Here is a 20,816-nt window from a genome sequence, read left to right on the forward strand (position 1 = left end):
CTTAATGATCACACTTTTATCATTATGTTCCTCTTTGTCTCTGTACTCCTTGACCTGAAGTCTGCTTTGACTGATGATATACCCTTTCCAGCTTTCTTACTACTCTTGCATATATTTTTCTATTCTTTCAGTTTTAAGCTATTTCTATTTTGTATTTAGACAAATAAGTCATATAGTTGAGTCTTTATTTTTATCCAATTTTTGCTTTTTAATTAGAATGTCGGGCCATTTATATTCAGTACAATTATTGTTATGATTGGGTTTGTCTACTATTTTGTTATTTTCTCTTTGTCACAACTGTTTTTATTTTTTCTTTTCTCTGGCTTTCTTTTGAATTGAATATCTTTTAGTATTCCCATTTATTTTCACTCTTGCCTTTTAGGTATGCTCCTATTTAGTCATTGCACTGTGATTTACAGTGTGCATCTTTAACTTGCTGTAGTCTACCTTGAAATAAATTACACCTCTCTGCATATGATATGAAAACCTTATATATTTTCCTTTCCCTCTCCTGTTCTTTGTGGGTTCTTCTCATCTCTATTTTTAAAAATTATTGTAAAATACAGCATAAAATGTACCATCTTAACGCTTTTAAGGGTACAGTTTAGTGGTATTAAATACATTCATAATGTGCAACCATCATCACTGTCCATCTCCATAATTCTTCTCATCTTGTAAAACTGAACCTCTATACCCAATTAAACAAAAATTTACCATTTCCCCCTTCCCTCAGCCCCTGGGAATTACCATTCTACTTTCAGTCTATGATTTTGACTACTCTAAGCACCTTATATAAGTGGAATCATAGATTGTCTTTTTATTGCACTGAGCATAATATCCTCAGAGGTCATCCATGTTGTAGCACATGTTAGAATTTCCTTCCTTTTTAAGGTCAAATAATATTGCACTGTATGTAAATACCACATTTTGTTTAGCCATTTATCCATTGATGGACATGTGGGTTGCTTCTACATTTTGGCTATTGTGGATAATGCTGCTGCTAGCATGGGTATACAAATAAATATCTCTTTGAGACTCCACTTTCAATTCTTTTGGGGACATACCCAGAAGTGGAATTGCTGCATCATATGATAATCATATTTTTAATATTTTGAGGAACCACCTTACTGTTTTCCACAGCAGCTGTCTGTTGTTGGATAGTGTTCTGTGTATGTTAGATCTAGTTGGCTTATTGTGTTGTTTAACTCTTCTATTTCCTTATTTTCTGTGTGATTGTTTCATCTATTATTGAGAGTGGGGCATTGAAGTCTTCAGCTGTTTCCATAGAACTGTCAATTATGTCAATTTTTGCTTCATATATTTTGATGTTTTTAGGTATATAAATGTTTATAATTGTTATGTCTTCTTGCTGTGTTGAACCTTTTATTAACATATACAGTCCTTTCTTAGTATCTTTGGGGGATTGGTTCTGGGAACTCCCTCAGATACCCAAATCCACAGATGTGCAAGTCACTGATATAAAATGATGTAGTATTTGCACATACCCTGTATACATCCTCCTGCATACTTAAATAATCTCTAGGTACTTACAGTACCTAAACAATGTAAATGCTTGTAAATAGTTGTTATGCTGTATTGTGTGGGGAATAATGACAAGGAAAAAAAGTCTGACACAGTTTTTTTTTCTGAATATATTTGATCTGTGGTTGGTTGAATCTATGGGTGCAGAAACCATGAGTACAGAGGCCTGACCATAATGTCCTTTTTTGTCTCTTGTAACCTTGTTTTGATTTAAAGTCTCTTGCTTGATATTAGTATAGCCATCCCTGCTCTTTTGGTTACTAGTTGCATCGAATACATGTTCCCACCCTTTCACTTTCAGTCTATTTGTGTCTTTGGATCTAAAGTGAGTCTCTTGTAGACAGCATATAGTTGGATCATGTTTTTTTTGTTGTTGTTGTTTTGTTTTTTTACTCTATTGTACTGATTGCTGCCTTTTGATTGGAGAGTTTAATTCATTTATATTTAAAGTAATTACTGATAAGGGATTTACTTCTGTCATTTGCTATTTGTTTTCTATATGCATTGTAGCCTTTTTCCTTTCCTGCCTTACTATCTTCTTTTGTGTTTTGTTGATTTTTTTTTTTTGTAGTGGATCATTTAAATTCCTTTCTCATTTTCTTTTGTGTATATTCTGTAGCTATTTTTCTTTGTGGCTACATTTAATAGCATAAAATTATAACACTCTAATTTGAATGTATACCAGTTTAACTTCAGTGACATATGAAACTCTGCTTATTTTTATAGCTGCATCTCCCCTCCATTTGGTTGTTTGTCACAAAGTTACATCTTTATATTATACATGTGTGCCCATGTATAACACAAACAATTATTGTAACACAAACAATTAATGTAACACAAACAATTATTTTAAATGCCTTAGTCTTTTAAATTGTGTAGAAAACAAACCATGGAGTTACAAAACAAAGTTAAAATAATACTAGCTTTTAGACTAAATTTTTAAAAGTGTATGAGTCTCTTAGATCGTGTAGAAAACAAAAAATAGAGTTACAAACCATTGTCACAATAACTCTAGCTTTTGTAATTGTCATGTATTTACCTTTATTAAGATCTTTATTTCTTCATATGGCTTTAAGTTACTGTCTAGAGTTTTGTCATTTCACCCTGAAGGATTCCTGTTAGCATTTCTTGCAGAATAGATCTAGTGGTAACAAACTCCTTCACCTTTTGTTTATCTGGGAATTAGTTTCCCCTTCAGTTTTTTTTTTTTTTGTTTTTGTTTTTTTTTGAGACAGAGTCTCGCTTTGTTGTCCAGGCTAGAGTGAGTGCCGTGGCGTCAGCCTAGCTCACAGCAACCTCAAACTCCTGGGCTCGAGTGATCCTTCTGCCTCAGCCTCCCGAGTAGCTGGGACTACAGGCATGCGCCACCATGCCCGGCTAATTTTTTATATATATATCAGTTGGCCAATTAATTTCTTTCTATTTATAGTAGAGACGGGGTCTCGCTCTTGCTCAGGCTGGTTTTGAACTCCTGACCTTGAGCAATCCGCCCGCCTCGGCCTCCCAGAGAGCTAGGATTACAGGCGTGAGCCACAGCGCCCGGCCTTCCCCTTCAGTTTTGAAAGACAGTTTTGTTGAATATGGGATTCTTGGTTGATGGGTTGTTTTTTTTTTTTCCTTTTAACACTTTGAACATATTGGCCTACTGCTTTCTGGCCTCTAAAGTTTCTGATGAAAAATCTAATGATCTGACCAAGGATCCCTTGTATGTGATGACTGACTTCTCTAATGTTGCTTTCAAGGTTCTGTCTTTCAAAAGTTTGAAATCAATCTTTGTTGATAGTTTTATTTTGTTCATACATCATTTTCCTGACTTTTTCCATATCTTCTAATTCTTTGAGCATCTTTAAGACAGTTGTTTGAAAGTCTTTGTCTAGTAGATCTGCCATCAGTCTTTTTCAGGGACAGTTTCTGTTGATTTATTTTTTTCCTCTGAGTGGGCCATATTTTTCTGTTTCTTTGTATGCCTTATGATTTTTTTTTGTTGAAAACTAGACATTTGAATGTAATAATGGAAATCAGGTGCTCCCCCCTTTCCCAGGGTTTGCTACGTGTGTGTGTGTGGTGTGTTTGATTGTTGTAGGCTGTCTCTGTGCCAAGTATCAGCCTGAAGTATAAACTTACGGTCTTCTCGGGTCTTTTCTGAGTTTGTGTGTCTCTTTGGACATGCAAGGTCACTTTTGTATTTTCCCTGAATATGCAGTTGCTTTTGAATGTCCTAGTCTTATCGTCTGGCTCCCCAAAGAGGAAAAGGAAAACAATGAAAGGAAGAAAAGGAGGACACAGGCCCTTTAAATTTCCTGGAAGTCACTTCAGCTGGAGTGGGAGGGGATTACAACCATGGGGTGAGGTGCAACTATGATGGCTGCGGACCTCTTTGATCAGAGCGGTAGTCAGCAGTCAGAACACAGATCCCTGATATTTGGATGACAGGATCCTTTTTCTTCACCCTGCCTACATGCAAGCCGTGTGCCGACTGCTCCAGGAACAGGTACACCATTGCTTGCATGGGGCTGCAGGCGGGGGATGAGTAGCTGCAACCGTGCTGAGAGCCGAAATCGCTGAAGTTAACTGCAGTTCGTTTATCTGTTGAAGACTGCCTAGAAATTACAAGCCTTTAATAGACTCCAGAGTTACATCAGACAGATTCTGCCTGTGTTATTCTTGCCTGGGTGGAAGACAGATTCCTGGTGCTTCCTACTCCACCACGTTCCTAGAATCCTCTCCTGTCCTTTGTGTTTTTACTGTCCTATATTTTGCTTCCGCAGGTTGTAAGCGCCAGGTTACATTGTCACTGTTTTTGTTTTAAACAGTTATCTTTTAAAGAAATTCAAGGATGAGAAAAATATTTTTATTTACTTACATATTTATCGTATTTTTTGGTGTTCCCTATTCCTTTGTATAGATCTGAGTTTCCATCTGCTATAATTTTCCTTCGGGCTGAAAACTTCCTTTGGTATATATACCTTCTACTGTTGGTATGCTCATAACAAATTATTTTTATTATCTGAAAATGTTTTTATTCACCTTCAACAGCTTTATTGAGCTATAATTGACATACAATAAGCTGCATGTATTTAAAGTCTACAGTGATGAGTTCTGTGATGTCTACACCCATGAAACAATACAACAATCAAGATAATGAACAGTCTGTCATCCCAGAACACTCATGCCTCTTTTTAAATCCTTTCTTCCCATCCCTCCCTGTCCCTAGGCACCCAATAATCTGCTTTCTGTCACTTAATTTGGATTTTCTAGAATTTTGTATAAATATACAAGTGTATACTTTTTTAAGCCTAGTTTCTTTCACTTAGTGTAATTATTTTGCGATTTGTCCATGTTCAGCATATACCAATAGTTCATTCACTTTTATTATTGAATAAGTATACTATTTTATATGCATGTATGACAATTTGTTTATCCATTTATATCTTAATGGACATTTGGGTTGTTTTCATTTTGGACTTTTATAAATAAAGCTACTAAATTTGGTACAAATTTTGGACCAATTTGTTTCCTTTGAGAGAATTCCTAGCAATAAAATGGTTATGTTTACTTTTTTATGAAACTACCAATTTTTTTAATCCAAAATTGTACATTTTTCATTCCCTTTTCCTTGAGTGAGCTTTGGCAGTTTCTGTCTTACAAGAAATTTGTCCATTTCATTTAAGTTGTCTTTTTGGCATACATGTATGTATAATGTTCTCTTACTATAGTTTTAATATCTGTAGAACCTATGATTGATGTCACTCACCACTTTCATTCCAGATACTAGTAACTTGTGTCTTCTCTTTTTATATGATTAGTCAGGTTACAAACCAATTTTGAGGTTTTGTTTTCTTTGATTCCCTTTATTATTTTTTTTCTCATACCTACTCTGGATTTACCTTTTCTAGTTTAAGGTGCAAGCTGAAGTCATGAATTAGTGACCATTTTTTTTTTTCTGATATAGCTGTTTAGTGCTATAAATTTCCTTCTACTAAAGTACTAAAGTATTGCTTTAGTGCCTCTCTCAAATTCTAGTAGGCTGTGCTTGTTTTTAAGTTCAAAATATTTTCTAATTTCCCTTTTTTTTATTTATTTATTTATTTATTTTTTGAGACAGAGTCTCACTTTTGTTGCCCTGGCTAGAGTGAGTGCCGTGGCGTCAGCCTAGCTCACAGCAACCTCAAACTCCTGGGCTCAAGCAATCCTCCTGCCTCAGCCTCCCAAGTAGCTGGCATTACAGGCATGCGCCACCATGCCTGGCTAATTTTTTGTATATATATATTTTTTAGTTGGTCAATTAATTTCTTTCTATTTTTAGTAGAGACGGGGTCTCGCTCAGGATGGTTTCGAACTCCCAACCTCGAGCAATCCGCCCGCCTCGGCCTCCCAGAGTGCTAGGATTACAGGCGTGAGCCACCGCGCCCGGCCTCTAATTTCCCTTTTGATTTCTTCTCTGACCCATGGGTGATTTAGACATATGTTATTTAGTTTCCAAACATTCGAGGGATTTTCTAGATATCTTTGTTATTGATTTCTAGTTTCATTCCACTGTGGTCAGCAAACATTCCATTCTTTGTATGACTTCAGTTCTTTTACATTTATTGAGATTTGTTTTATGGCCCAAAAGATAGTTTAACTTTGTAAATGTCACATGTACACCTGAAAAGCATGTTTTTTCTACTGTTGTTGGTTGCAATGCTCTATAATTTCAATTAGGTCAAATGTTCAAGTCTATAGTATCCTTACTGATTTTCTGTCTACTGGTTTTATCAATCATTGAGGAAATCTCTAACTATAATTGTGGTTTCTGTCTATGGCAACCCTATCCATTTTTGCTTCGTGTATTTTGAGGCTGTTATTGTAATAGATGCATAAATATAAGGATTGGTATGTACTCTTGATAAACTGGCCCCTTTATTATTATTATTATATTAAATGACATTCTTTACTTTGAGTCTACTTTGATGATATTACTATAGCCACTCTTTCTTTTGATCAATGTTATCATGGTACATCTTTTTCCACCCTTTTACTTTTAATCTGTTCATGTCTTTGTATTTAAAGTTTTGTGGGGTTTTTTTGGTAGGATGCATATAAAATTGGGTCTGATTTTTTAATCCAATTTGATAATCTATGCCTTTTAATTGTCATGTTTCTATCATTTTGACATATTGTGATTATCGATAAGATTGGGTTTACTAAACCACCTTGCTGTTTGTTTTCTTTTTGTCTCATTCCTTCTTTGTTCCCATTTTCCTCCTTTTTGCCATACTTTAGATTTTTTTTATGATTTTATTTTACCTCCCTTGTTGACTTATTAGCTATAAATTTGTGTGTGTGCATGTGTGTGTATTTTAGTGGTTGCTTTTGGGCTTATAGTATACATTTTTAACTTATCATTGTCTACTTCCAAGTGAAATTATATACTTCACATATGGTATGGAATTGTGCAATTATACTTCCATCTCTCTTCCCAGCTTCTGTACTAATACTGTTATATGTTTTGTTCTACAAATGTTACAAACCCCACAATACATTATTCTTTTTCCTTTAAACAGTACATTATCTTTTAAATGAAAAGAATCATTTATATTTGCTCACATTTTATCACTTCCAGTGATATCTTTTCCTTTTTTTTTTTTTATTTTCTTTTTGTAGAACAAATTTCTATTTGGCATAATTTGGCTTCTGCCTAAAGGGCTTCCATTAATTTTTTTTTTTTTTTTTTTTTTTTTTTTTGAGACAGAGTCTCACTTTTCTCCCCAGGCTAGAGTGAGTGCCGTGGCGTCAGCCTAGCTCACAGCAACCTCAAACTCCTGGGCTCAAGCGATCCTCCTGCCTCAGCCTCCCGAGTAGCTGGGACTACAGGCATGTGCCACCATGCCCGGCTAATTTTTTTTCTATACAGTTGGCCAATTAATTTCTTTCTATTTTTAGTAGAGACGAGGTCTCGCTCTTGCTCAGGGTGGTTTCGAACTCCTGACCTTGAGCCACCCTCCCCCCTTGGCCTCCCAGAGTGCTAGGATTATAGGCGTGAGCCACCATGCCCAGCCTCCATTAATATTTATTGTAGTCCAGGTCTGTTAGTAAGGAATTCTTAGATTTTATACATTTCAAAAAAGTCTTTATTTCTCCTTCATTTTTGAAATTATCATTTGGCTGGGTATAGAATTCTGTGTTTATAGTTTTTTCTTTTCATATTTTAGAGAGGTTACTCTACTTTCTTTATGTCTTCTATTATGTCCTAAGAAGCTTGCTGTCATTTAAATTTTTTTTCTGTATGTAATATGCCTTTTTCTCTGGTTGCTCTGAAGATTTTTTTCTTTATTACCAGTTTTGAGCAATTTATGGTGTGCCTTGGTTAGTGTTCTACATGTTTTTTGGTGCTTGACATTTCTTGAATTTTTTTGGTTCTATGGGTTTATAGTTTTCATCAAATTTGGAAAATCTGCACTGCAATTACACATCTATTAGGTCATTAGAAGTCACCCCACAATTCACTATTGTTGTTCATGTGTTTTCCCCTCAATCATTTTTCTCTGTGTTTTATTTTGGATCTATTGCTATGTCTTCAAGTTTATGTATTCTTTACTTCTTACTTACTATTCCATGATGTCTAATCTGCTGTTAATCTAATCCAGCATTGAATCCATCTAAGATATTATAGATTTCGTCTTGGTGTTTGGTTTGAGACATAACTTGTATACATACTTCACATGTTCAGTCATTCTTCTGGCTTGTTTTTGAACATATGAAATACCATTATAATGATTTTAATACTCTTGTCTAATAATTCTATCAGCTGTATCATTTCTAGTTTTCTTGATTTTTCTCCCCATTATAAGTCACATATTTCTGCTTCCTTACATGCCTTATAATTTTTGATTAGATGCACATAATATTCACAATAGTCACATTGTGAATATTACTTTGTTGGGCGTTGGATATTTGGGTAATCCTTTAAAGATTCTTGAGTTTGTTCTGGAACGATGCTGAATTACTTAATAACAGTTTGGTCCTTTCAGTTTTCTCTTTTACCCTTTGTGGGGCAAGACCAGAAGAATGCTTAGTCTAAGGATAATTTTTTTTCCATTTCTGAGACAAAATTCTTTGGAGTGTTCTACCTTTTGCCAAAACAAAGGCAATACCCCTGGCCTCTCGTAAGCTTTGGAGAGTGTTCATTTTAACATTTTTCAGGTGGTTCTTTCCCAAGCCATTGGTAATTTCTTCACATGCATATTTGATCAGTACTCATCGGAAGACCTAAGGGAAACTATCAGCGGGTCTCTGGAGCTTTGCATGCCTCTCTCTCTTCTCCTTTATCTGCCTGCAAACTCTAGCTTCTGTGGCCCTCCCAGAGTCCCAGCCCTATCTTCTTTACCAGGGAGACTGGTGAGCTCTGTGAGGATTCCCCTCTCTGCAGCACGGCCGGGACAACCTTCACATGCCGTACTCTGGGGCAATCACAGGGCTCACTTCGGGGACCTGTTCTCCATTAGCTGATATCCAATGCCCTGAAAATTGTGGTTTTCACATCTTTTATCTGTTTTTTTGAGTTGGTTCAAACAGGAGATTAAATCTGGTTACTGTTACTTAATTCTTGACCAGAAGCTGCAGATGATATTGGAAACACTTGGTGAACTTGTTATAATGACACGTATCTTGGACCATACTCCAGTCATACTGATTTATAAGCTATAGCGGTGAGGCTAGGATAAGGTTCTGCAATTGCATGCTAAAAATATGCCAAGTATTCGATATACAAAGTTAAGTTAGACATAACACTTGTCTACAGAAGTTTTTACAATTCACCAAGACAGACTGGCTACACCAGTTCTTACGGTCCAGTGTATTAAGTATAATGTCTGTGTGGAGGGGGTTTTGGAGAATCTTTATGAGGAAAGGCATCCAAATATAGCCCCATGATGGCCACGGAAGGGTTAGCAAATGATTCCTGGAGGAAATGGAGTAAATCTGGAAAGATGGTCTGGAGTTAGTTGTTTTAGTGGGAATAGGGCAACAGGGAGGCTGACAGGAAGAACATTCCAGGTAGAGAGAATATCGTTACAAGGGCTCAGAGGTACAAGGTTGCATAATACATTTGGGGAACTGAAAGTAGTTTGGAATGGTTGGATCAAAGCAGGGTAAGTGGTGGTCTCTAGTGTCTCCATCTATAAAAAGAGACTCCTTTATCCCTAACATTTATGACTTTCATGTGGGAGAAGAAAATAAAAGAGAATAACTCATTTTATCGAGATGAGTGGGCTAATGGAGCACTTGATAATATTAATAGATAAACCAAATTTTCCCGTGAGCCTGAAAGTATATCTGATTGACTTATTCATTTCTTTGTTCATTAAAAGTCTCAGTAAGCACTTATTTTACATGAGGCTGTATGCTGGGTGCTAGAGATCCAGAAATTTGTAAGATCTTATAATTTGATCGTATTTTAATTGTATCTTAAACACTTACTATTGAACATATTTCACTTACTGAAAGAAATCTCATTCTGAACAGCCTCAATTCCAGAAAAGCAATCAAGGACCGCTTTGAGAGAAGAGGCAATTTTCAGCTTAGCTGAGGGCAACAAGTATTAAGGAACATTAATGAATACTTACCACTAGGTAGCAAGAGCTGTTCTGAGTGCTTTATGTAAATGAGCTCATTTCATCTTCACAGAAAGCTCATGTCATCTTCACCCTAGTACTAGTACATATTACTTATTTTAATCAGAAGACGCGCTTAAGTCAGTAGTCTTTCTATGTATTTATTTTACCAGCTAGCAATCATTACATGACCACAAAGAATAATCGGGAAAGTACCAGAGACCTTGGGAAGGACAGGTGTGGCCACTGAGAAGAGAGTGAGGGTGGTTGGAATGATAGTTTTGCACCACATGGAAGTTTTTCAAACTGATGAAGACTTTTTCCAAGAGAAGTGAGTCAAAAAGTCACCTCCCTCCCCAAACTAGTGGATGTAGCAGTCAATTTAAGAGTTTCTTTAAGCTGTACCTACTGACACAAATAGCAACATCTTCCTAAAGGTAGGCTTGAAACGGTGTCATGATTAGGCCGTCCCAAGTTGTAGTTTAAAAATAAATAGTACTAGAAACCGAAGAGTGAGCACATGCACATTTCACCCTCATGAGGTCAGCAGACATCTGTAACACACTTTCCCTAAAGTAGCTCACACAGGCAGGGTGACAGTTTCTGCTCTGAACATTTGAAAGGAAAATGGCCACTTTTCACAGCCTTCCTCATACACGCAATGGAAGACCTGAGACACATCAACGTTAAGGAGCGCGCTGCCACATTCCACGAACAGGGCCTCTCCTGACGCCTCTTGGGTTGCAGAAATGATGGTTTTGAAAACTTCAATGCTCCATCTGCCTTATACGTTTTAATTTTCTCCTGTAGTCCTTACCGAGAGCAGTGTGCACAGGGCCACAGTCGGACAATGAGTATTCCAGATGACAAAGCCGACATTTCAGTCTATTTCTTCATGTGATAGCCCAAGTATTTTTTCCTGGGGGGGGGGGGAGAAAAGAAATAGATTCTTAAAATTCCAAGTTTGATTCACTGTTGAAGTGAAAACATATGCCTGTTAACTCTGCTCTTATCCCAGGCATGACCTGAGGCTCGGAGACTGTGTTGGGTTGAGGGAGGGTTTGGAGAGGTGGCTGGCATCCTTGGTATGCCCGCAAGGAAAACATCAGCCATGGTCTTACGTTACACACGCCGGGCTAACACGCTGGACCTTTTCTTGAGAATGGCAAGGCATTGAGTATCTATTTAAAATGCAAAAAAAAAAAAAAAAAAAAAAAACCTCACAAAAAAACAGGTACTGAAAGGTTGATGACCACAAACGTTGCAAACTTCCCCTTTTGCTACAGAATGGGTAAGGTTGCATGACTGCCGGGTAACTATGTGAACAGTGCCCCACCGGGAGGAGAAAGAGCCCAGGAGTCAATGAAAACCTCGCAGGAGGTGTTGAGCACGTGTTGTGGGTGGAGCTGCTATGCATTCGTTTGACTGATTCATTCACTGTTGTACAAGTGTTGGCTGAACATCTATGATGTACGCAAAGTAATGGGAGCCCTGGGAGATTAAAGGGGCATAAAATACGGCCTCTTACCCTCACGGATTTGCAGTTGAGTTGGGAAGACTGGATGCACTCATAGGAAATATGGAATGATGAGATAGTTAGGAACCCTGAGCTTCTGAAAAGCGTGTGCCTGGGAATAGTTTCCCCCCTCCTTCCACACCACTGCTCGGACACCACAGAGAGCCGCAAAAGTACTTATGGCCAGTAGAAGTTTCTGGAGGCTCAGCCCTCGATGTCTTCTTCCTTTCCTGTTCAGGGATTCTGAGCACAGGCACCAATCCACCTCTCCTTCACACTGCCATAGCTCATATCAGCTCATATATGCTCACCAATGTTCTTTTATCAACATCCTTTATTTTTTTCAACACTTTTCTTGTCACTTCAGAAAAAAATCATTGCTTCCTCCCGCCTTCTTTTTCTTTCTTCTCCCAATTTCTGCTTGCATGCTCTAAATTAAAACTAACTGTGGCCAGGAGTTAAGATTAAGGTTTATGATAACCTGGATAAGTAATAGGTTTTGAATTGAAACTACAGATGATAAAGAAGGAGAGGCATCTATTTCTGAAGACGTGGAAAGTCTGCTTTAATATTTCTACTAAAGAATTCATCCATTTTCTCTAACAGAACTGTTTTTCTCGCACCAGCAGCCAAATTAAAATAATGGATGCATTCATTTTTCTCTTCTCTTTTTATTTGATTACTAGAATTAGAACCACTATTTTAATAATAGATTTATTGAAATATAATTATACTATAAATTCACCCTGTTAAACTGCATAATTCAGTGGTTTTGGGTATACTCACGGAGTTGTGCGACTCACCTCTGATATTAGAATGTTACCATCACTCCAAAAAGAGACTTCATATCCATTAGCAGTTACCCCTATTCCCTCATCCCCCAGGCCCTGGAAACCACCAATCTGCATTTATGAATTTGCCTATTCTGGATATTTCATATTAATAGAATCATACAGTATATGGCCTTTTTGTCTGTCTTTTTTCACTTAGCATATTTATTTTATCTTATTTTTTTGAGACAGGGTCTTGTTCTGTTGCCTGGGCTGGAGTGCAGTGGCGTCATCATAGCTCACTACAACCTCAAACCCCTGAGCTCAAGAGGTCCTCCTGCCTCAGCCTCCCAGGTTGCTGCGACACAGGCACATGCCACAACACCTGGCAAATATTTCAATTTTTTGAGGAGATGGGATCTTGCCATGTTGCTCAAGCTGGTCTTGAACTTATGACCTCAAATGATCCTCCCACCTTGGCCTCCCAAAGTTCCAGGATTACAAGCATGAATCACCGAGCCCAGCTAGCATAATGTTTTTAAAGTTCATCCATGTATCCATACTTAATTTATTTTTATGGCCAAATAATATTCCACTGTGTGGATATAGAACATTTTGATGAACAACCATTCATCAGTTGATGGACATGTGGTTGCTTCCACTTTTTGGCTATTATGAATAATGAAGGTTGCTATGAACATTCATGTACAAGTTTTTGTTTGAAAATACATTTTCAATTTTCTTGGGTATATATCCAGGAATGAAATTGGTAACTTTATATTTAACATTTTTGAGGACTGCCAAATTGTTTTCCAAAGGGGCTGTAACATTTTACAATTCAACCAGCAATATATGAGCTTCCAATTTCTACATCCCACCAACACCAACACTTGCCTATTTTATTTTAGCCATCCTACTGGGTAGAGCTCATTGTGGTTTTGATTTGTATGTTCCTACTGTTGAAGTGAAGACATCACACAAGTATCTTTTCATGTGCTTATTGGCCATTGATACATCTTATTTGGAGAAATTCTATTCAAATTCATTGCCCATTTTGAAAATTGGGTTGTCATTTTATTATTGAATTGTAATAGTTGATTACTTACTCTAGATATGTCATTTATGGGATATATAATTTACAAGTATTTTTTCTCTCCATTCTGTGGGTTGTTTTTTTCCTTTCTTGATGGTGGTGGTGGTCTTTGAAGCACAAAATGAAGTCTAATTTATCTATTCTTTCTTTTGTTGCTTGGGCTTTTGGTTTAGAACCACTATTTTTTATAGAATATTCGTGGTATTTCAGCTACATTATTGGGTTGAATGGACTTTTGAGAGCTGGCTTGTGAACCAATTGATATTTACAATTTCTCTGGGGAAAAAAAAATATATATGTATATATATATATTTTTTTGAGACAGAGTCTCACTCTGTTGCTCAGGCTAGAGTGCAGTGGCATCATCATAGTTCACTGCAACCTCAAACTCCTGAGCTCCAGTGATCCTCCTGCCTCAGCCTCCCTAGTAGCTGGGACTATAGGCACATGCCATGACACCCTGCTAATTTTTCTACTTTTAGTAGAGACAGGATCTTGCTCTTGCTCAGGCTGATCTCAAACTCCTGATCTCAAGTGATCCTCTAGCCTTGGCCTCCCAGAGTGCTAGGATTACAGGTGTGAGCTACCTACCACTCCGCCTAGAAAAAACATTAACAGCACCAATAGTGATTTAAAAATGAATGCTTGAAATGTGCATATCATTCTGCTGCACGGGGTGGGCACTTCAGCCCCTTGGGCGAGATCGGCAGCACTTTCCTTCTGGCAGCCAGGAGACCGTGCCTGCTTGGAGGTCCCAGGGTTACTCTGGCCATGCCTAGAGCCCCTGGACCACTCTAATGGGAAGAGGGCTAAGGACCCTGTGGGGCTGAGGCCTGTCATCCTCGGAATGCCTGGGACCTCTTGAGACTTAAATCTCTAGGGTGGAGCATTTTGTCAAGGGCGACCTTGTGCAGCCATGTGAACCTGGGAGCTTTTAGATCTCAAGGAATGGGGACAAAGGGTTGGGGAGGGGTTGGGGCTGAGCCACCGGGGAAGATGTTCATTTTGACTGACACCAGATAATTAAAAATAGATGAAAACGTAATTGTTTGCTTTTTAGTTTGTACCCAAATGTCCCTGTCAAAATGGCTGTGTCAAAGCAGCAGTGACAAAATGTTATGGACCCCGAATCTCTGCGTAAGGATTAGCCCCAACTCGCCGTGGGTCCCCGTGCACGTGAGAACTGCCTGCCCGCCCGCCTGTCACTGCCGGACTTCTGTCACCGGCAAAATTCATGAAAACGGAAATTACATCCATCTAAACATTTTATATCTCAGCATCTCCTCATTTCCTGTGACATCTGACCAGTCCCTCTCCTCGCACACATGCATCCCACGTACCCTTGCAGAGCTCAGTAAATATCTGTCAACAATGGGGACAATCACTAAAAATATGTTCCCATCCATGGGATGCATCTTTTGCCACTTAGTGTCCTAAACCCATGAGAACTGCCTCATAGACATGTTCCCTTCACTTAAAAAAAAAACAACAAAAAAACCCACCAACTTTCCGTCCCATCTTTTCTGAGTTCTGAGAAGATTTGTGCTTACATGGGACGCACTTACCCATCCGCCCTGCTGCTGGACCCAGGGCGAGAAGTTCTCCCTCAGGTACTTGGCCCCAAAGCCCAGCACCCTGTTCATCGGGTGGTTGTCGACCGCTGTGAGCTTGGCCATCACGTCTATCGCAAGGGCAGCCTTGAAGCCCTGAGCTTTGACCTCGGATTCTCCCCGGGTGTCCACACCCCGTAGGCACTGGTCTGTGATGGTCTTGAAAACAGAGTAGGGCAGCCCGTCCGGGAAGCTGCTCATCAAAGCCTTGTCTTTCTTCAGCTGCGGAAGAGGAGAAGCGTTCAGTAGAGCAGCCTGGCCCGGGGAGGCCGGCGGGGACCCCGCTTTAGCGCAAACGAGGGACACCGAAACAGGCCGTGGACAAGCCCTGGGTGCTGGTCTCATCATCAAGCCACAGCGTCCTGAAGGACCAGATCGGGAACATGCTGGTCTGTGAATTCATTTCATGGGGACAAATTTGGGGTGCAATGGAACAGCCCGTGCAGGCAACATTCAACCCCTATTCCCTGAGCACTTGCAGCGGGCAGGCGCTGGGGACGGCCGAGAGTCCGGCCCGCAGTCCCGTGGCCACCGCGAGGCAGCGCCACGCGTTTTGCTGGAGATCACGCGACAAAGCCTGGAAATCACTGCCGTGGCTCAAACCTCTGCTCCACCTCCTGCCAGCGCTGCAAACCTGGGGAAATGACTTGGCCTCTCAGGCTCAGTTTTGTCATCTCTCAACCCGGATGGCGACAGTGCCTGTGCTATAGAGTCACCGAACACTTAGCAGGGCGCGGACGGGGGGAGGCGCTCTGGAAATGTTCGGTTTCTCAGGACACTGTGGGAGCGTGGGGGTTAGGGAGGACTCCCTGACGTGCATATGTTAGCTTTAAAGAAAAAAATCTATCCCATTGATTCCTTTCCCATTACTCCACCCAGTTGATTGTACCTCCCTCCCTCCCTTGAACCTGATCTCTCTCTGCTTTACCTCCTTGGAACGACCATATTTTGTTTTCTAAATCCATACTTCCTCTGCTTCTTTTGAAAAATCGGGGTGCTTATGCCAAAAAACCCATGCATCATCCTCATTTAAAGCCACCCTTAAATGCCTGTTGATATGATGGCTGTCAGGCGAAAACGGAAATTTCTTAGTGAGCAGGGACGAATGTTTATTTGAAAATCCTCTAGCTCTGTCCCTGAGGAATGATAAGCTAGGCGGGTTTTCAGCAACTACTGTTTCTGAGAGGGCTGTCTGGGGCGTGAGTCAGACGCTGTGCGAGACTTTGGTGGGGCGGTGTCCTTTCCCTGAACCAAGCCCACCTCCAACTCCGGGTCCCGGCCGGGTTATAAATCCGCAGCGGGAGCGGCCAGCTTCCCCCACACCGAGAACGGCCTCCTTCCCGTCAGTGACCCCACCCATGAGCGCGGCTCAGACCTCAGTGGCACCTCTGGACTCTGCCAGGACAGTAAGAGGATCAAACTCCAGAAAGACGGGCTTTCCCCAGAGCTCGTCCCTCGCCTGTCCCTCCCGGTTGCACCTGGCTCTTGGCCGCTCAGGGAGGCAAGGGCCGAGCCCGCACTAGCGTCCCGGGGCCGGTGGCTCTGCAGACCCCCGAGGCCCTGGCCTACCTCGCCCCAGCCTGGCTGTCCCTCTCTGTGCTGGGAGCTCCCCACCACAGCGCCAGCGCACACCTGCGTCCCACGTCCCCCCGGGGTCCCCTGCTGGGGAGATGTGTCCAGGCAATGGCGTCCAAGGTCTCTACGTGAACAGTGTAAAATATCTCCAGAAATCAGCAAGAGAGGGCATCAGGCTCGGTGAGGATTCGGAGGATTTGGAGGATTCGTAATTTGTGGGGTGAAAAGGAAAGCATTGTCTGCAAGCCCAGGGGGGCCCACACCCTGCCAGCCCCTGCCTCCCTGGCCTCCAGCTGGCCGCGCAGTCAGTGCTTAGGGGAGCTGCGCAGGAGGCTGCCGTGAGTGCCCTCGAGGACGTCTGAAGGACCCCTCGGAGTTGGGTACTGCACTGCTGACTGGTCATTGGCACCTACTCGCAGTTCATCCAGTGCCAGGAAGACTGTCCCTTCCCAAAGCAGCCCTTGATCCTGATGCGCAGCCTGAGTGCCAGAAACGTCACTTTTACGATAAGGGGGAACTATTTGCCCCATCGCTTCTATGTCCATGATGTTCGCTCTGGAGAAATGTAGGGCTGTCCTTAAATCACGCATCCTGTTCTGTTTCCTGCCCCCTCTGCCCCCTCTCCACCCTTACCTGTGGCCCCAGAGCTCTCACACCCCCTTCTCTTTTCTGCAGCCGAATGTCCCTGGTTTCCTCTCTGTTTCTCGTTCTGCACCATGTCCCAGGCCCTTCACCCTCCTGGTTACCATCCTGTGGGCACCGTTCTGACAAAGCCACTGGGAGCGGGCCGGGAGCTTGCTATGATGGGGGTAGGGTGGCAGGCCAGTCAGGGCTGTCTTCCCCTCCTGCAGAAGCCCCCCCAGGGCCTGACTCTGTCCCCAGGGGTCCTGGCAAAACCAAGACGTGGGTCCACAGGCCAGACCCTGATTGACACACCCGAGAGATTACTCAGTAGTCTCTGGACACAGACGAGAAGCCCGTCTGACTACCTCGGGGGTTGCTAGCCAGCTCTCTACCTGAAAGCGACTCTCGCATGCTTCTGCTTGGAAGGGCGGGTCTCAACTAACTTCTAAATGGCAGGAAAACCACAAGTTCTCCAAGTAACGCTAACCTGCCTGCCTCCCTGCCCAATTGCTGAGGGGGACCTTGAGCAGACAGCAGCCCAGCAGCCATCAGGGGACAGGATTTCAGAAAGGACTCCAGCCTTGGAGAGACCGTGGGGCACAGACATCCGGGCTGCCGGGCACACACCAGAGTCTAAACTTCACTGAGGACCCGTTACATGGGGAACGAGGTTAATATTTCCATCCAGCAAATGTTAATTTACTGCTGTTTTTTCTTGCAATAACAAGTTCCTTTTTTAGTTTCCAAAAATTCCAAGGAGGCTCCAGGAGGTTTACTTATGTTTTCCAAAGTGATTCATTTTTGAGATGCTGCCAGCATGAAGAATTTTGACTCCAAGGGAAATAAAATTTAGGACTGTGTAGAAACCAGAACTTGGAAAGGGAATAAGTTTGTGACCTGGAGTGCCATTCCCTTCTCGCGTACCAGTGCACAGGCACAGACCGAAATCACATTAGTTCAGGGAGCCTCCTACCTCTCTTTCCAGCTGATCCCCTGAATATTTCAGCAGCTCAACAATTTTGGCTATTACTTGGTCTTCTTCATCTGTCAGGGGAAAATTCCAGTTATTTCTTTTAAAAGAGGCAAAACATAATCTTAAATTTTTCCAGTGGCAGTGAATCTTTGTGGCTTGGTAAGGGACTGAAGAAGAAGCACACTGTCTGCTTCTTAGCAAATAAATCTCTCCTCGCCTCTCCTGCTCCCAGACACAAACCATTCCAGACATTTCTCCTGCAGTCCCCCCCTCCTTTCTTTTTTCCCCTCCTCTCCCTTTGCTCAGCCCTCCAGTTCTCGCTGTGAAACTCATCACCGTGTCTACCACGAGCATGTCGTTGAAGGCATCAGTCCCACGACACGTGGCCCTGTCTATGATGACGTTCAGGAGAAATTTCCCTTTGGCTTTGGGACTTCTCCTCAGCAATGGCACTTTGTCCTTATGGACACCATAAATCCCATTCTCGGTCATCTTTCCCCCTTTGTGTTGGCTGCTAGGAAGGAAGTATAGAGCCAAATCTGCAGCCCACAGCTGGAAGGGAGCATAATCTCCTTGGCCTACATTTTGGGAACTAACCTTATTCCTAAACCCATCTTATTTTCCAGCGTCTGTATTCCTTTCACATTATCTTTCACATTTGATTGATTTTATCTGACTAAAAAGTGTCCTTTGCATGCTGTGTCTCTGCACAGCAAGGTGCGGTGTCAACAAATAAAATTAATAAAGTCCCCACGCTCAAGGCTAAGATGGCGGGGGGCTGGGGCCAGGGCTGCAGTTGGGGCGTGGCGTGTATGTGGGAATGGGGAGGTGGAGGGTGATAGTTCTCGTCCCAGCACTTGCTGACCACTAACCCCGAGGAGCACGGCCACTGCTGCAGGACGGAAGCCAAACAGAGAAAAGGCGGGTACTGAGAGAACAGCACAGCCTGTGGTCATGGAGTCCTGTTTGTCCCCAATAAGGGGGGAAGAGAGACAGGACATGGATGAAGCAAGTCCCGAGAAGGCCTAAGGGCGAGTGGGAGACTCAGGTGGCTGGAGAGAAGGAAGAAACAGGTGTCTGCATGGCCCGAGTGGGGTTGTCGTCTGCGGCTGCCTGTCTTGGGGCGGTTGCGGACCAGCTGCCCGCGTCTGTCCCATGCACAGAAGCTGAGGGCCTGAGCTTCCGCCTGGCTCAGGGGATCGAATTCCACCTCCCTGACGCCCTGGCAGAGCAGTGTGGTGTCAGTGCTTTCTTTTCAGCAGACTTGGAGGGCTCCTCCTCCCCCCAGCTCCTCCCTTGGAGCCTCGGTGGCAGTTTGTGGCCCCCAGAGTGTGGACACCGTTCTGCTTCAGAGGTCAGGAGACACTGGTAGCTTTGCAGGGAGAACTCGCACCTTGTCCCTCAGGGTGCTGCAAACCCAGGAGCCACCTCTGCCTGTCGTCCTCCACTGGGGTTTGGGGATAGGGAGTGGGAGCGAGGCCTGTCGGTGGTGAGGGAAGGTGGGACCAAGCTTCTCTCGAGTGGCACTTGGTGCTGGTCCCCTTCAGTCTGCCCTCAGAGCCCAGAGTTCCATCAGCCAGGTGGGATCTGCAGTCCCAGCTATTGCTCCGGTTTGAGTGACAACCAGCCCAGCCTGGTCACTCCTCCTCAGTTCTGCTCCTTGTTCTGCACCAGCCCTGGTGTCTGACGACCCCTGCTTTTCCACAGGAGCCCGGAGCAATATTATAAACCCCTGGCTTGACGCTCCAACTACACCCAACACAAATCGGTCCAGGGTCACTGGCGCCATGATCAAATCTAATGCTGCATTTCCCCCTGTGCACAGGGCTCAAGGCAGGTTTTGTGTGTCCTCCTCTCCCTTAATGGGAGACTGTTTTTTTGACCTAGGGAGCTGGGCATGCTGGTTCAACCTGCCCGTGCAGTCCCCCTGCCTGGGGCCAGGGTCTCCAGCTAGAGCTCAGTGACCCAGCATGTGACTGTCATGCCCTCAGTCCGGTCAGCAGAGACTCTGTCATTGCAGAGCCTTGGCCTGAATAAATACAGAAACGCCCCTATACCTCTCCCTGGCAAACGCTCCACCCAACGCAAACACTCGCAAAGAAGTTTACCTTTCTTAGAACTTGAAGCTAAAGGCTGGGGGCCTTCACGCCCCAGGCAGACAGCCTGGAATTCCAAATTCCCTCTGGACTTGACGCCACCTCCCTGGGCGTCTAGTGGTGGCCAGGAATAAACAATTTCAGCAACTCGGTTGGCAATGGAAACAACTCTGGGGTCCGCCGCTGAAACAAGACAAAACAGTGCTGAGAGGCCCTTCCCAGAAGAGCTTGGCCTGGCTCATTGGCATGCACAGTTGCCCGCGATGAAAAGAACAGTCTGGAATGAGAGGAAATTGCCCAGGAGTGTGTGGGGGGAGGGTCATTCTTGGGAAAGGACTGGCAGTTGCCTGGCAGAGGCTGGGATGTGGGAGGAGTACCGAAGAGTGATTGTCACCTTGAAACAATTACCCTTCTGCACCCTCT

At 42.7% G+C, this 20,816-nt stretch overlaps 1 protein-coding gene across 3 annotated transcripts in view; it reads right to left on the reverse strand.

The window, feature by feature from the left end:
• Window positions 1-10,277: 10,277 nt before the first annotated feature.
• BCL2L14 (BCL2 like 14) overlaps window positions 10,278-20,816 on the reverse strand; it is a 34,944-nt gene continuing 24,405 nt past the window's right edge. For 2 of the 3 annotated variants that reach the window (XM_012753701.3, XM_012753703.3), the window contains exons 3-6: window positions 20,406-20,576; window positions 18,298-18,368; window positions 15,081-15,347; window positions 10,278-11,055 (exon numbers count right to left, since the gene is read on the reverse strand). In XM_012753701.3, coding sequence (XP_012609155.1) covers window positions 11,017-11,055; window positions 15,081-15,347; window positions 18,298-18,368; window positions 20,406-20,576 — 548 coding nt within the window. In that variant the 3' untranslated portion in view covers window positions 10,278-11,016. The remainder of the gene's footprint in view (window positions 11,056-15,080; window positions 15,348-18,297; window positions 18,369-20,405; window positions 20,577-20,816) is intronic. The other variant, XM_076007655.1, reaches the window with a different exon arrangement.

Source organism: Microcebus murinus, chromosome 10 (assembly GCF_040939455.1).
Source record: "Microcebus murinus isolate Inina chromosome 10, M.murinus_Inina_mat1.0, whole genome shotgun sequence".
Classification (NCBI taxonomy): domain Eukaryota; kingdom Metazoa; phylum Chordata; class Mammalia; order Primates; family Cheirogaleidae; genus Microcebus; species Microcebus murinus.